We start from the raw sequence: 14,947 nt of genomic DNA, 5'->3' as shown, positions 1-14,947 counted from the left end.
ATTCACAAACATCCTGAATATATTACAGCTCATGATAAAACATAAACCGAAGAGAATATGATTTGACTTTCCTATGTTTTCATGTTAAAAAACGATATTTAAAATGCAATATACTTAAGACCGACTTCCCCATTCTTGGCGATATAGCCGCGAATAGCAATCAGCCTTTCTTCTTACATAAATTCCGTTTAAGGAAAACTATCTCTTATCAAAATAACGACTTTTCTCGGTACAAGCTGACACTAATATCATACCCGGAATATTGTCGACAAGTTTTACAGTTTGTTATATCATACACGATCTTCAAATAAAAACAAAACGCCGGCCCGTCGTAATATTGTGATACTTTACTGCATTGCGGTACTATGGAGTAACATCACATGAGCCTGCCTGGGGGGCTCCCAAACCCTTCTCCTTCCGCGTGAGGCAGAGACAGGTCTAAACGAGCGACACGTATACCCGGCCGTGGTACCCGGTAATGATTGATGGTCAAACGTCACGTGACTTTCTGACTATAAATCGTGCGGTTTCTCCTTCAATCCTCAGACTTAAGGAGCAGCTACTGAAGTCCACATTAAGTGAGTGTTCTGTTCGTCCAAAGGAATTAATTTCGTGTGTGGCCTACAACAGTAATGTTAAAAAATTTGTGATAAATACGAATATATATATATTTTTATTTATATTTATATATTTTACAATTGCAATTGGTATTTATAATAGCACTTTACAAGGAAAATTTATGTCTTTATAATGAAACACTGACTTTCATGGAGTTTCATTTCTATGTATTGTGTATGAAATGTCGTCTAGTAATAACAATGTGATTTTTTCCCCTGCAGAAACCCAAAATGAGAATCGTTATACTGACCGTTTTGGTGGCCTGTGCCATGGGCATGGATTTCGACCGTAAGTAACATTTTATTATGAATTTCATGTTTAATGCCTCTTGCTGCACCATATATCTCCATTATTATCCCCTGTTTATTTTTATCATATGCAATGGTCAAAATGTAGTTTTTTGAAAATTAAGATTGATTAAAATCTTAATCCTCTCTTAGATCTATTATAACTGAAGCTGATGCACTGATATTATTTCTGGCAGATTTACTAATTCAGCTGATTATAAATATATATAATTTCCCAAAAAAGCTTTGATACAGTGATATCAATTCATATTATAACTGTTAAAGACGGCGCTAACAAGTATTAAGATCTCCCTGGCCTGCGGTCGGTATCATTTGTATCCACTTCCGGGTATGCAACCCACTTCCTGGAGTCTGTCACATTTCGTTCAGCATGATTGATCATCACGTGGCTTGATCAATCAACTGTGACTTCTCACTCCTATGTGTGAATCATTACTCTAATCGTTGATATCCAGTACGAAACAAATAATATAAATCGATTTAATTTTCATAAACAATGATCCTTAAAGTTAACTCAAAATTTTGAAAATATTAATTTTTTTTTACATTTTTCAACATAGAGGGAAATAAAACATGAATTTGTACTTTTTTTTTATTTAAACAAAAATTTCACATTTCTCATTAGATTTAAATGGAGCTTGAATGTGTTTGTTGTAGTGTATTAAAACTAGTTTTGATAAATAATTCTAAGCAAACTGCAGTTGAGGATCATGATTAGTAGAAATAAAAGCTAAAAAAAATAAAATGTTTTATATTTACATCCTTTTAAATTTATTTAATAAAATAAAAAAATATATTTATTTCGATCTCCCGATCTGCTAGATTAAGTTGGTATCGAGAAAAATTAAATTAAATATCTTTAATCATATATGCACAGTTTATTTCAGTATGAAATGACAAGCAAAATACAAAAAGAAACACTAGTTTCATGAAATCGACAAAGTAAGATGCAATACCAAACAGATCCAATCACCACCAATTTGTAAACATATATATATATTTGTTTGTAGTGAAGAATATCCAGGGTATGATTGGAGGTCTCAGCGGAATGGGAAACATTGGCAACTTGATGGGACAAGCTAAGAGCTTAATGTCTGGACTCAACATGGACGATATTTGTAAGTAAATAAATATTATTCTGCATACTCATGTCCTAATGTTGAGAAATATTATTATTTCATCCAGTAGTTTTGAGTAAAAGAATAGCAGTCAGGTTGTAATAACCAGTTTGTCATTGCGAATGGATGCAAAGTGTTGTATCCTTTTGTTACGGAAATCTAAGCCATATGTTCGTTATATGAAAATAATATTGATAATAATTAGTGTTTCTTCTGATAATTGAATGTTGAATTACATTTAATAACATGCGCTTTCTAACATTATTTCAACTCATTTGATGCATCTTTTCCTCAGCATCTCTTATTAAGGATGTCGACCCCGATGAGTTGAAGGGGATCATCGAGCACATGCCCCCACAAATGATGGAGATGGTCGAGGGAATGGGTAAGTCACATGAACACATGTTCAATGGCAGGTGTCCTGCAATACGTAACATTTCTTTTAGTGAAGGTTAACACAAAATGATCGTTATTTAACAAGCCATATAAATACTGGATAAATCCATATTCAAACTTAAAAACATTTTTTATTTCTCCTTATTTTGTTTCTGTTATGTTTTTGTTGTTTTGTTTAATGTCCTATCAACAGTCATCGTCATTTAAGGACGCTTATTCACCTTATATCTGTTTTGAATAAGAAGGTTCCCCTAGGAACTGTTTTATTTTTCATTTAGCTATTTTTGTGGGCGAAAATTCCATGGTTTTACGCTGATGTTTTCTGTGTTTCTCGGTGATCATGATTCTGATCTGCTTTCAGGTCTTTCCAAGGAGGATATCACTGATGCCGCCAAGCATTTGCCAGAGCACATGGACGAAATCAAGGATATGATCGGAGGCGTACAAAACGGTAGTTAACTATTAAGAGTCAATAAGAGAAAACATTCGTGCCCTGTTATTCTAAATATTGTACTAGCAAAATCAATCGTTAACTCGGTTATCTGTATTGAAATTTATATAATCACGGCGGATAGTATATTGTTTTACTTATATAAATATATACACATTAGTTTTTTTTATCCTTTTAGAGTAGAGAGCATGTTACTTTATATACACCAAATTAATATTCTTCGCGGAAGTTACTTTCAACAGCAAGTTATTATTTTCCTCGCGATGTATTAAAGAATCTCTCTCTACAAGATGCAAAAATAAATGAAGTTGTTGTGTAGATTTTGACCAAAACCTCTTAATCGACAGGAGGTATACAGAAGATGATGAAGGCTGAGCTCGCAAATATGGGAATGGAGGTTCCAAATGAGGATGATATGTCAAGCATCATGGGCACCCTTACCACCCAAGCAAAGGATATGTTGTCAGAATTCGGCCTTGACGTCGAAGACTTCCATGGTTCTTAAATATTTTATACTACTTCCTTTATCAATCTTAATTCAATGTTAATGTAGATTGAAACAAAAAAGAGCTAAAGTTTGATTTGGATTTAAACAGTTGACATGAATTATTAAATCTATGTTTTTTATTCATCACAGATATCAAGTCTGCCCTACCAAAAGTAATAAACCTCCTGAAAGACCAGCTGAAGGAGGAAGGAATTGAAATCGATCCTGGTATGTTTGTGTTTGGTTTGCTGCATAGATTTTTTCAAAAATTATATAATACCATGGAGGTTCGTTTACAACGTCGATGATAATGTTGATCCCCTTCTCTGGCCTACCATCCATTGCACGTTGGCTGTTTCTCCTATCAAAACCTCCATTTCACTCAACCGTCCAGCTAAATATAAGCTCAAAATACAGATTTTTAAACGCAGTGAATAACAGTTGTAAAATAACTTAAGTTTATGACTTTAACTTAATGTCGTTTCTTGACTAACACATATCTTTCTTTACAGAGAACCCAGAAGCCATGAAGACCCAGCTTGAGGCTCTGCTCAGACAACATTTCGAACTTCCAGGTTGGTATGCTAATAAACGCTTTACGTCAGGTATATTTATTGATAACTATTAAAGTGAGTTCGGCACATAAAACATGACAATATTGTCTGAGTTTTATCATAAAACTGTAAGGTCTCCTATCTCTACCTTAATTAAAAGCTTTTTACAACTATCACATGCCTATCACAAAAGATCCAGTAAAAAAAACAGGTACGAATTGCCAATCTGTATCTAGTATTATGAATAAAGTATTGCATACTCTCGGATAAAAAAAATGACCAAACATTAAATGCAGGTGGCCATATATTATCTGTATCCTTGTCTTACAGAGGATGCTTCTCCAGAAGAGATGAGAGCCAAGGTCATGGAAAAGATGAGGGGATACATGGATACCCTCGGACTCGAAGTAGCTGATGAGGATATGGGTAAGTTACAGTCTATACAGGGTAAAAAAACACACAAAAAAGCATCGTTTTGGTCAGGAACTGAAATGTATTGTACAATACAGCTACATAGGGTTTACATTTAAACTTTTAAACTTAATTTCTTGTTGAAATAGCACAACCCATAGCTCTTTTACCATCATCTAGATTTTAATTTTGGTTATTTCTTTTACAGAGACACCAGAGAAAGCTATGAATGCGCTCAAGAAGAAGTTCCTTAACACTGCCAATGAATACGGATTTGAATTCAAGGATGGTAAGACGTTGTACACTCTCTCAATTAGGTCGTATTTTGTTCTGCTTTTGTGTTTATTTTTATTGATATTTTTAACGCTGTTTCAAGTTAACAGAAAAGGTTGTTATACAATAAGAACATTGTCAAAATATAATTTATAATTGAAAATAATGTAAATATTTAGCGTAATATTATAAATTTCACATAATCATATCATATTATCATATTCCAACAGAATCTTCTCTGGATGAGATCAAGGAGGCTATTATGACCAAGGTAAAGAACTCCGGAATCATGGAAAACCCCATGCAATACTTGCCCATGCTCATGAAGGGACTCCAGGGTGTCAGTGGATTGGTAATGGGTGGAAACCAAATGGAACAGCAACAGCCCATGATGGAGATTCCTCCTCAAGAGATCATGATGCAGAGACAAATGATGATGCAAAGGCAGATGATGATGCAGCAGAGAAGACCAAGTAAGGATACTTCAAGTTTATTTATTTATATTCCATATTATTTGATGACATAACCTTGTGATCATCCAAATAAAGATGACATATTTTCTGCAAAATTATTAGAAACGGGATTATTATCATCGTTTCAATCAGACAAGGTCACAATCAATGTGATAATAATAATGATAGATTGTATTTACAAACCAAAACATAATTATGTATTGGAAATATTCCCCATAAAGAAAAGTAAATAATATGTCGTTCTTGTACTAATTCAAAGTTTCTTTTGATCGCAGTGCCAATGAACATGAACTTTGAGATCAACATTGATGGCCAGAACACCCAGAGGCCACCAAATGCCTTCCCTGCCTACCTTAGAGGCGCTGAGGATGCTCTCATGCACGCTTATGGTGATGACCAGGAGGTTGTCCGTCACGTCATGACTGTTCAACAGGGAATCAGCCACGGTGCTGTGTCTGAGGAGGCCGTTCACGAGCTTCTCACCGATCTCATGCACGCGTAAGTAGTAAATTTACATGCTTGATATACTTTTATTACTGTTTAATTGTTAAATTTCATGGTGCTGTCATAGCACAGTTGTCCTAGTAGGAGCATGTTCGAGGATTTTGAATTTTGATAAACACTTCATTGTGAATTTCATAATACACAAAATGAAAACAAGTCTAGATATTTGTATGGGCATGCATTCAAACAAATTATAATTCACGATTGCCTGTTTCTAATTTTTCCTAATTGTTCTATTTACAGCCGTCTCCAGGCCCGTGTCCTTGCTTCCAGAAACCAGATGTTGGAGCAACAAGTCATGCACGAGCAGTTTGAGGCTCGTATCCCAGTCAGCAGGAGCCCATTCCTTAACCATATCCGCCACAAGTGCAAGCACGGCAGGAACAACAACGAGTAAAGTGTACCTAGCCATACAATAGAAACCAGACACCTGTGAAACAACCATTGTCAGTAATAGAAACACAAAGGCATGCTCTAGGACCACCGTATAGAATCAAATCAACACTAGAGGAGCATAATTTCGGATTGATATATATTATCATGTAGCTGTTTTCCTAACCTGTCACGGAAGGAGGTCTGAATAAACAATAGGTGACCTTATTTCCGTGTCTCTTGTTTCTCATTTGCATACAATACATGTTTGTCTCCTTGAAATGTTATCTTTATTTATTAATAAAATAATATGTATAACTATATATTAGCCACTGTAGTCTTTTATAAAAGCATAGTCTGAGTATAAAGTATACAAGTCAAAACTCGAATTAATGAACAATTAAAAAGTTCGCTAAACCAATACGTCGTTACCGTGCACTCTACAGTTTTGGACCTATTGATAGTTTCAGATGCCTAAAAGAAAGCGAAACGCCTTGTTTTTTTTCTATACATGCCGTACTTTGCTTTATAACTGAAAATAATGCTAGTATTCAACGAATACGTTTTTCTAAAAAAAAATGTTGAAATGACGTGATGCATGCTAAATGTAATCGATGAATAATGGTGATGTTATTAAAGTTATAAAACCACAAAATACTCAGAAGTGCCCTCATTTTAAATGGTAAAAGATATTTGACATGGTCAATACCTGATAGAAAACGTTACTAAAACCGAGAGATCAGTATTAAGGTATTAATGAAATAAACGATGTACCTCAACACTTTAAAGCAACCAATACATTTAAAGCAATTATTCACAACTTGACTTTATCACGATATTTCATAGTTCAACATTTAAAAATGGTGCTTTATTTTCAAATATCTAATATCTGGTTCGTCCGAATTAAAATTGGGCAATACGACAATGCTCTCTTATTTCCATCTCGGTATGCAATACGCTGTATCAGGGCTATTACATTCCTACACGCACAAACTTGAATTCAGCACTTACTTCAAAAACACTTTTCTAACATGAGTTTTATAGAGCAAATACATAAAGTATGACAATTGAAATAATCATATTTAGAAAAAAAAATATCCAATGGGGTAGCTTGTATTACAAATAAAAACTTTGAAAACGTGATGATATTCCGGAAAGATATTGTGGACGCCATACATATCGGCTCTTGAATATAAATCATATTGTGAGACTATTATAAGATAAGATATAAAAATCATACCAATACCATTAATATCTTAATTTGTTTTTGTGATAATAACTCTTTAAAGCAAGTAGAATAGAAATTTCATCTTTGAATGACCTAGGTTGAAGACAGAAGGAGTTCGATACTGTATGATCACACATTAGTCGCCTCTAAGGATACAAATGCATTTGGTATAAATTTATTCTTTGCGTTAGTGAACCTTTCCAAAACCAATGTAAAATATATTTATAATTTACTGACATGGTAAACAAAATGTCGTACCCAATTTCGACAATCGACAAAACAAATATTGATTTATATATAATGAAGACTTTGAAAAAATGCATTGATCTTTGCGCTGGCAAAGGGAGTTGATTACAAGGCATGTGTTTCTTGTCCTACTCAAACCATGGGTAATGTGAATATAATTTCTGTTGCACGTTGTTATAGACATTTTTATTTGTGCACTTTTTATGAATATTTTGATTTTGCAGATTTTTTAATTCCTCGTAATACAAAAACACATACAAATGTATGTGATATATGTTTTTGCTGTAGTTTGGGCCTGTTTATCGCTAATTGTTGCATATGATTTACTTAATTGTTGAACGTGATTTACTCTCTGTTCTCTGGCATCTGTTTCATAAAAAACTGCTTTAGGAAAATCTTTTACATAAATTCTTATCATAGGACCGGTACCTGATGAAAGGAAGGTTAATTGTCACAGATATTTTCTTAATTCTAGTAATTTTTGTGGAAATAATTAAGTTGACGAATTTCTTTAAGTAAAAGAAACCGGGGTCTATTTACGTAAAACTACCTTGTCTGAGATCAGAATGATGCTCGTTTATTTTACCTGTTCTGCGACTGTCACATACTATTTGGAGATACGACACGAAAAGAGTATCAAAAGATTATAGTAGATAATCATTTGATGAAATCAGTGAAATACTTCCTGATTACGTCCAGGAACTTTATCAAAGAAAAAGAAACAAATGGAAGTTAACTTTTATTAAAAACTTTGGATTGAAATTTCAACTGTTGTGATTTAAAGTTCAACGAACATGCTAAGATTAGCATTATATTAAAAAAAAAACAACAACAAAACATTTCAATAACGATGTTCAAAAACAAGGTAATCATAGCACCAGGTTCAAGATTCTAGAAGATTTACATGAATAGAAAAGATGCTACAGAGATGAATTATAATTATTTCTTTTCACAGTAATTTACATTTTTCGTAAATATGCATCCAATAAAGTTAAACACCACAGGTTATATAACGCAATAATAATGTATCACTCTTCACAAATGTGTAGAAATCATTTTATTATAAATCAGCAATTTCTTTACAAACAAAAAAGTACATGTGAGTTCCGCATGCTTAGAACTGGACATTTCCGAGGATACAGCTCTTCCAGCGATCTAAATACATTTATTTTATCAAAGATACTGTAGACGTATTTATTTTGCTCAATGTTTTGTGCCTGACTGAAGATATGAACTGAAAAGATCCGCGCAATCATGAAAATTGACGCAGCTGCCTCGCAAAACAATATACGGAAACTGCCATTATGCGCCACCATTGTTTAACGGAAGACTTTCTAGGGTTAACGGAAATATGTACGTTTATAATACAATTTATTATTTTTAAATTTCTCTCTTATTTTGTTTTATTTATTTTGATTTATATAACGAAAACAAAAACGAAAACAAGAATGCCCATAAAACTCTTGCAATACCTTTTCCATTTTCTTTAATTAGTTCAGACATTCCAATATGTCCTGATTTTGTGTTCACAACTGAATCACATGTAGTGCACTATTTTCACATCCGATCCAGACATGTCCACAACTGTCGACACACACAGCTGATGGGTATATAAATGTTTTTTGTCCATATGATATATGACATAATCTGGTTAGAATTGTGATCAGGGACGAACACCTTATCACATCCATCACATGTTATACTATAACTCTAGTAATTTCTGACCATCGTCTAGTTCTCCATTCAATGTGTGTATCATCTGATCTAAGTTGTTGGTGATGGTCAGTCACTTACAGTTTATAACACCGCCAGTGGTCACAGCAATCTTCCCGTCAGTCAAACATACGATACAGCCTCCTCCCTATCTACACCAGAGTTTTCTTACCCTGTCCCTTGACATGCTCAGCACACATATTGTTGTAATGCTAACGAATGCCTCGTCATTTTCATTAACACTGATATCCCAGATTTTTAATGGACTAATGTCAGCAAATGTCGTCACTCGTCTGTCCTCAGGCAGTAATGAAACATCCTTGCGCGTCATCAGTAGTTCTGGTAGTCCTTGCTTAAACTTTTGTTATTCAATGTTAATATATGGTCTTATATGCCAATAATATGTTGTCCATCCTCATTATATTTGCTGTTTATGATAAGGTGATAGATTTACATAAGTGTCCGAGACACCTGTTTCTATTTCCTTTTCTGTACATTCAATTTTGTAACTATACATTTTTTTGAAATGTCTGAATAAAAGAAAGTTTAAACTGAATGACGACATACGAATACAAGAATAGAGGTCAGGGTTAATAGAACGAGCCCGGAAAAAAAGAGATAATAATCTAATACAGTGAATGTTATCAGAAACGTATGACTATCAAGTCAAGTGTGCCCCGGTTACACACACACTATGGTGTCTTCCTGTCCCACAGTAATACACGTCCCGATAATAGTTTATTTCCGGAAAGCATATATATTATATGTTTGTTTAATCGGTGTCCATATGAGTTATTTTGCTTGCAAACATCATCGTCTAATGTTTATTGTAGGCATGGTTGGTTTTGAAAAAAGCTACAAAAGGACTCAAACCAGAATATCGGTTTTTGGTCCCTTGATAATGTCATTTTAGCACGGTGCTGAAAAATTGATATTATGTTTTTATATTTCTATATTTTATTATGAATATAGCATAATACTACTTTGTTTTTCTTGCTATGCTAAACTCTCCTAAGAGATGATATCATTTACTTTGTGTCCCCATTGTAAATAGATAATACTTATGTAGAAGCCCGTTATCTCGAAGACAGTTGGGCCATGACAAAACTTTGAAACGATGATATTGGGATACTGAGTATATTTCATAATAATGTTTAGTGTTGAAACTGAATTTCGAGTTAAGCAGGGTATTATAATTATCAAAATATTCGAGATAACAAAGTCTGACTGATTTAATTCGATATACATTGTATGTTTCATTGAATTGCGTTCAACAAGAGAGAGATTACGATTTTCGTCATTAGTACTGTTCTCAAAATGGCCAATATGAAAAGATTTTTCAGCCGTTACCAGATAGTATACAATCAAAAAATACAATGTTGCCGATTAAAGCTCATTAGGACCAAAATGCATATATTTGCACACAGTTAAGGATTTTCATGATACATGTACTATATATACTGTCAATCATAACATGACAACTCATATAACTATATATAATTTATTTTGTAAAATAAAAGCTTAACAAATGATTGTAAAAGTCCAACGGTTATTATATTCTAGCATTTTTCGTACTGATAACATAAGATAAATTTATGTTTGTTCACTTTGTTTATATTATTTTCTACAGCAAGCATTTGTGGTGAGGTAATTCCTCATTGCACTAATTTGTTCATCGGTTAAACGCTGAACATTGTGTACGCCAAAATAACTGATTTTACAGTATGTTGGTCCATAACAGAAGCCGTATCAAAATTTACGTATATCATGTTTCCATAATAAAACCATTCAACGTTGAAGCCTGTATTCTGACCTTTAAGTAGTAATGTATTTACAAAAAATACCATGAATACAATTCATTTCTAAAATTGCAAAATCCAGAAATCACAATTTCAAAGTATTTTAATTAGTAAGAAGAAAAAAAAGCTATCAAAATATAAATAATAATCATATTAAGCATAGTCACTGGTGCTACTCATGATATAGTAATAACATATATCTCGCCGAATAGTATCTATATCATTAATTGTTTTCATCTCTTGAAATATGTTAAAACTGCTTGTAACAAGCATTTTTATTGGCTTAAAAAGTCTTGTAACTTTGACATCGCAGTTTGTAACGCCGATTTTGATTTGTCAGTCTTTGACTCTCGTTAGTTCACAGCTGCATCACATGTACTGTGCCATCAATACAGCCGAGCCAAACATCCCCGCATTTGTCTACACAAACAGCTGTTGGGGATGTTATCCCATGTTTCTTGTCCAATAGAGCCATTGTATCATTACGCGGGGGAAGGACGTATACCTGGTTATTGTAAGTGTCAGGTACAAACACTCTGCCAAAGTTATCACACGCTATACTATTCTGTCCCTTCCGTAAAATGGATTTACCACTGTCCAGCTTTCCACTCCACGTGTGTATGACCTGATCAGATTTATCAATGATTTTCGGTTTTTGCCAGTAAACACCATCGGTGATAACTGCAACAATTCCAGTAGTCAAGCACGCAATACGGCACCAGTCCTGACCACACGAGAGTTGTTTGACCCTGTCCCCGGACATGTTCAGCACCAATATTTCTCTAGAGTTGGTACTTACGAATACCTCATCACTGTCACTAACACTGATGTTCCAGGCTTTTGCTGGGCTTGTGCTAGCAAATGTCGTTACTCGTCTGTCCTCGGATAGTTTATGAATCAGTGGTGAAACATCATTGCGCGTCATAAGTAGCTCTTGTGTGTTGGTCAAAGCGAGACTCCATGGTTCGAAATCTAGTTGAACGGACTGATGGACTTCTCCCATTTTATCGACTTTGATCAACTTCCCTGGATCTATTGACTGATAACCATGCATGAGCGTCGTCCGAAGTACAAATTGATAATATGCTGTTTTGTTCAGGGACTCGGAATGTGGCAAGTAGTTGCACACATTGACTTTTTATTTCCTTTCTCTCGTAACATAACTCTAATTCATTCTCATTCTCGTGCTGAAAATGACCGATCATTGCCTTTAATCGTTTGGAATCAGGCTGACCGGTTACAAAGAATGGCGGGGACGGTGTAACACTCCTCTGAACAAAAACAAAACGCGGAATAATTGCCCTGAGCCTCCCCGTCAGGTTAAACAAAGCTTTACCGGACACGGGTTCCGAATTCTGCTCCACTTCTATGATAAGTTTTTCAATCTCTTTTACTTTGTTCTCATCAGGCAGACCATCCTGTTTGAAAATGTTGTCTTCTTCATCAACTATTGATGATAATTCTTCCAGAATGGTGGTGACAATAGAATCAATCTCTGCTTTCAATCTCGACCCATGTTCTTTGACGTCTTTCTGGATAATATCTGCACTGTCTTCGAACTGTTGCCTCGCTTTCTGACGGTTTGCTATATGTTTTTTGAACTGGTCTAATGTTTGTTTCAGGGTTTGTAACTGGTTACACAATAACTGTTGCTGTGAGGCAACTTCGTCTTCAAAATGTTTGAATGCATGTTGCTTATGTTTTTGGGTAAAACACAATGAACACATCACGACATTACACTCTGTACAGAACAGATCGCTTGATTTCCCTGGATGTATCTTACAAACCTCTTGCAGTACCGCCCCGCTATGTTTGTTTGCCTGTTGTATGTGTACGACGTCATCGTTCCGTGTCTTCTTTCCTCGTTGATGACCTTCTTTACAGCGGTCACACAAAGCCTCTTGACAGTCATTACAGAACCACTTCACGTCATCTTTACTGTCACACAACACACATGTGTTACGTTCTTCTATCTTAAAAGTAGATACTTTACTTTCCATGAGTAAAGCATAAACTGTTCTTATCCGTATATATAGCGATTTGTAAGTGTTTGATTCAAACTTCCTCATTGAATTAAATTTAGCACGTTCCTATATTCATATGCTTTAAATGTTTTGACAGTATTTTCCCTAGAAATTGTCGAAATAACGGAAACAGTATTATAGATATCCTGTTACTGTAGCACAGGGCACTTGTTTGTTCATGCATATACATATACTAGTTTGTTTGTCATGTAAGTTGTTTTATACAAAATGAAACAGTAATAATTTACAGGCTTGTCTAAATTATACCCAGTATGCAGTATTACAGTGTTAAACTATTTGATTCAAACATCTAGTATGTAAAATTTGTATCCAAGTGCTTTTCTTTAAATATCGTATATACAAATTAGATTGAATACCAGCCAGTTGCATTTTGCAATATCATTATCCCTTATATTGGTGCTTCATTGACAGTAAACATAGTTCACATCAGTACATTTTAAGTTATCTCATTTCTTTCACCTAATCAGTTTTTTTTTGTATACAAAAAACGGTAACCTCGTGTATTATCTCATATTAGTGTTCAAATTAGATATTCCTATAACGGCATTCTCATTCAACTCGGATGAACAATACGAATATACATTACACATAAAAGGGATTACGTATTCTAGTGCAGACTTGACTTCAATGTGATATTTTACAGCGCTCTGTGTTGAAGAGATATTTTTCCAATCACTTATGTAAAAATCCATCATAGTCATCTAAAGATTCTCAACGCATTGTTTCGTCCTGTTGTATGAATAGAAATATGAAAAGATTTATTAATTTGTGAAAACTGCAAATACTTTAAAGAATAGCAAACCGCCGTATATTGAAATTTTCTGGTTGAATTTATTTTCTTTTTCTTTTTCTAGGTAAGAAACAGGACAAAGCATTTGGAAAAAAAAAATATCAAGTTCAATAATTCATACACAGCGTTTAAAAACTAATATCAAATTTGAAATGATGTAAATTGAATTGTAAATTAACTTGCCATATGTATGACCGAAAAGCAGTTGCTAAATGTATCTAAGACCACTCTAAACCCTTCTAGAAACTTTCTTTTTTTACAATTAATTTTTCTTTTCTTAACGTTTAGTCAATCCATATACGTTTGTCTCATAGACACTCGTAAAGGTGCAGGTTCAAAGTGGTACTTAGCAGTCCACCTGCTACCAACAATGACATTCATTTCAGGGAATACGACACGGCCAGGCAATAATGAATTGATTGTCATGAAAACTGACTTTAGTGATCAATGCGCCACCAATTTGGAGGGAAAAAAAATTGAAAGGCTACTTTTTCCAAATAAGAATAAAAAATGCCACAATTCTCTGTTGAGTGGTTACAGGTAGAATAATACTTAGTTGTGAAATTTTAACTACTACTTGTATTAGAAATTTGATTTTGGGAAAACTTTTTATTCCTGAAAAAGTATGGAAATTTGATTTGGAAATATGACGATTGATATAAGATTATAGAAGAATAAAAACATGACCTTACTATGGAATTGGTCATGAAACAAAATAACTATTATTGTGGTTTTTTGTTATCACACAAGGTGAGTTATCTATCTATTTATATAGTTCATCTCGTAGATCTGTCGTTATCCTTGTGTCCGTCGCAGTTCTCTGACTGCATCTAATATATGTCAGCGCTAACAGGGAGGATAACTCTTATATATGTACTCGAACGTAGGCCTGACGTTAAACTGGGCATTTTTTTTCGGGTGATATTATGTTACGAGTGTTTCATTTTCGATGAAATGACGACTACCCTTTGGTACGCTGAATGAATCTTCTCTCTTAGGTTCAATTAGCATATACCATGCTACTCTTGTCTTCATTTTAAACTATTTATAAGTTATTTTGGTATTCCAATTGTTACTCAACGAATTTGTATAACATTTAGCATTTTGTTTATATCATATTTTGCTTGAATTTGCATACCATGGCTGTGGAAATGAGATCAA

At 34.1% G+C, this 14,947-nt stretch overlaps 3 protein-coding genes across 3 annotated transcripts; 1 reads left to right on the top strand and 2 right to left on the bottom strand.

Moving 5' to 3' along the window:
• The first annotated feature begins 511 nt into the window (after positions 1–511).
• Positions 512–6,193, top strand: LOC117332592. The gene is made up of 13 exons (XM_033891565.1): positions 512–578; positions 840–906; positions 1,937–2,044; positions 2,340–2,429; positions 2,802–2,891; positions 3,239–3,388; positions 3,529–3,606; positions 3,891–3,953; positions 4,263–4,358; positions 4,552–4,632; positions 4,847–5,089; positions 5,365–5,587; positions 5,837–6,193. Exons 2-13 carry the CDS (start codon positions 849–851, stop codon positions 5,988–5,990), a joined length of 1,434 nt encoding a protein of 477 aa, XP_033747456.1. The 5' UTR covers positions 512–578; positions 840–848; the 3' UTR covers positions 5,991–6,193.
• A 4,446-nt stretch (positions 6,194–10,639) lies between these two features.
• Positions 10,640–12,951, bottom strand: LOC117332150 (transcription intermediary factor 1-beta-like). The gene has a single exon (XM_033891034.1). The coding sequence runs from the start codon at positions 12,949–12,951 to the stop codon at positions 11,956–11,958; it is 996 nt and encodes a 331-aa protein (XP_033746925.1). The 3' UTR covers positions 10,640–11,955.
• On the bottom strand, positions 11,310–11,954 carry LOC117332151. Its single transcript, XM_033891036.1, has one exon. The coding sequence runs from the start codon at positions 11,952–11,954 to the stop codon at positions 11,310–11,312; it is 645 nt and encodes a 214-aa protein (XP_033746927.1).
• Positions 12,952–14,947: the final 1,996 nt, after the last annotated feature.

Source organism: Pecten maximus, chromosome 8, assembly GCF_902652985.1.
Source record: "Pecten maximus chromosome 8, xPecMax1.1, whole genome shotgun sequence".
NCBI lineage: Eukaryota > Metazoa > Mollusca > Bivalvia > Pectinida > Pectinidae > Pecten > Pecten maximus.
The sequence above is the reverse complement of the archived record's forward strand: the minus strand, read 5'-3'. Positions and strand labels throughout refer to the sequence as shown.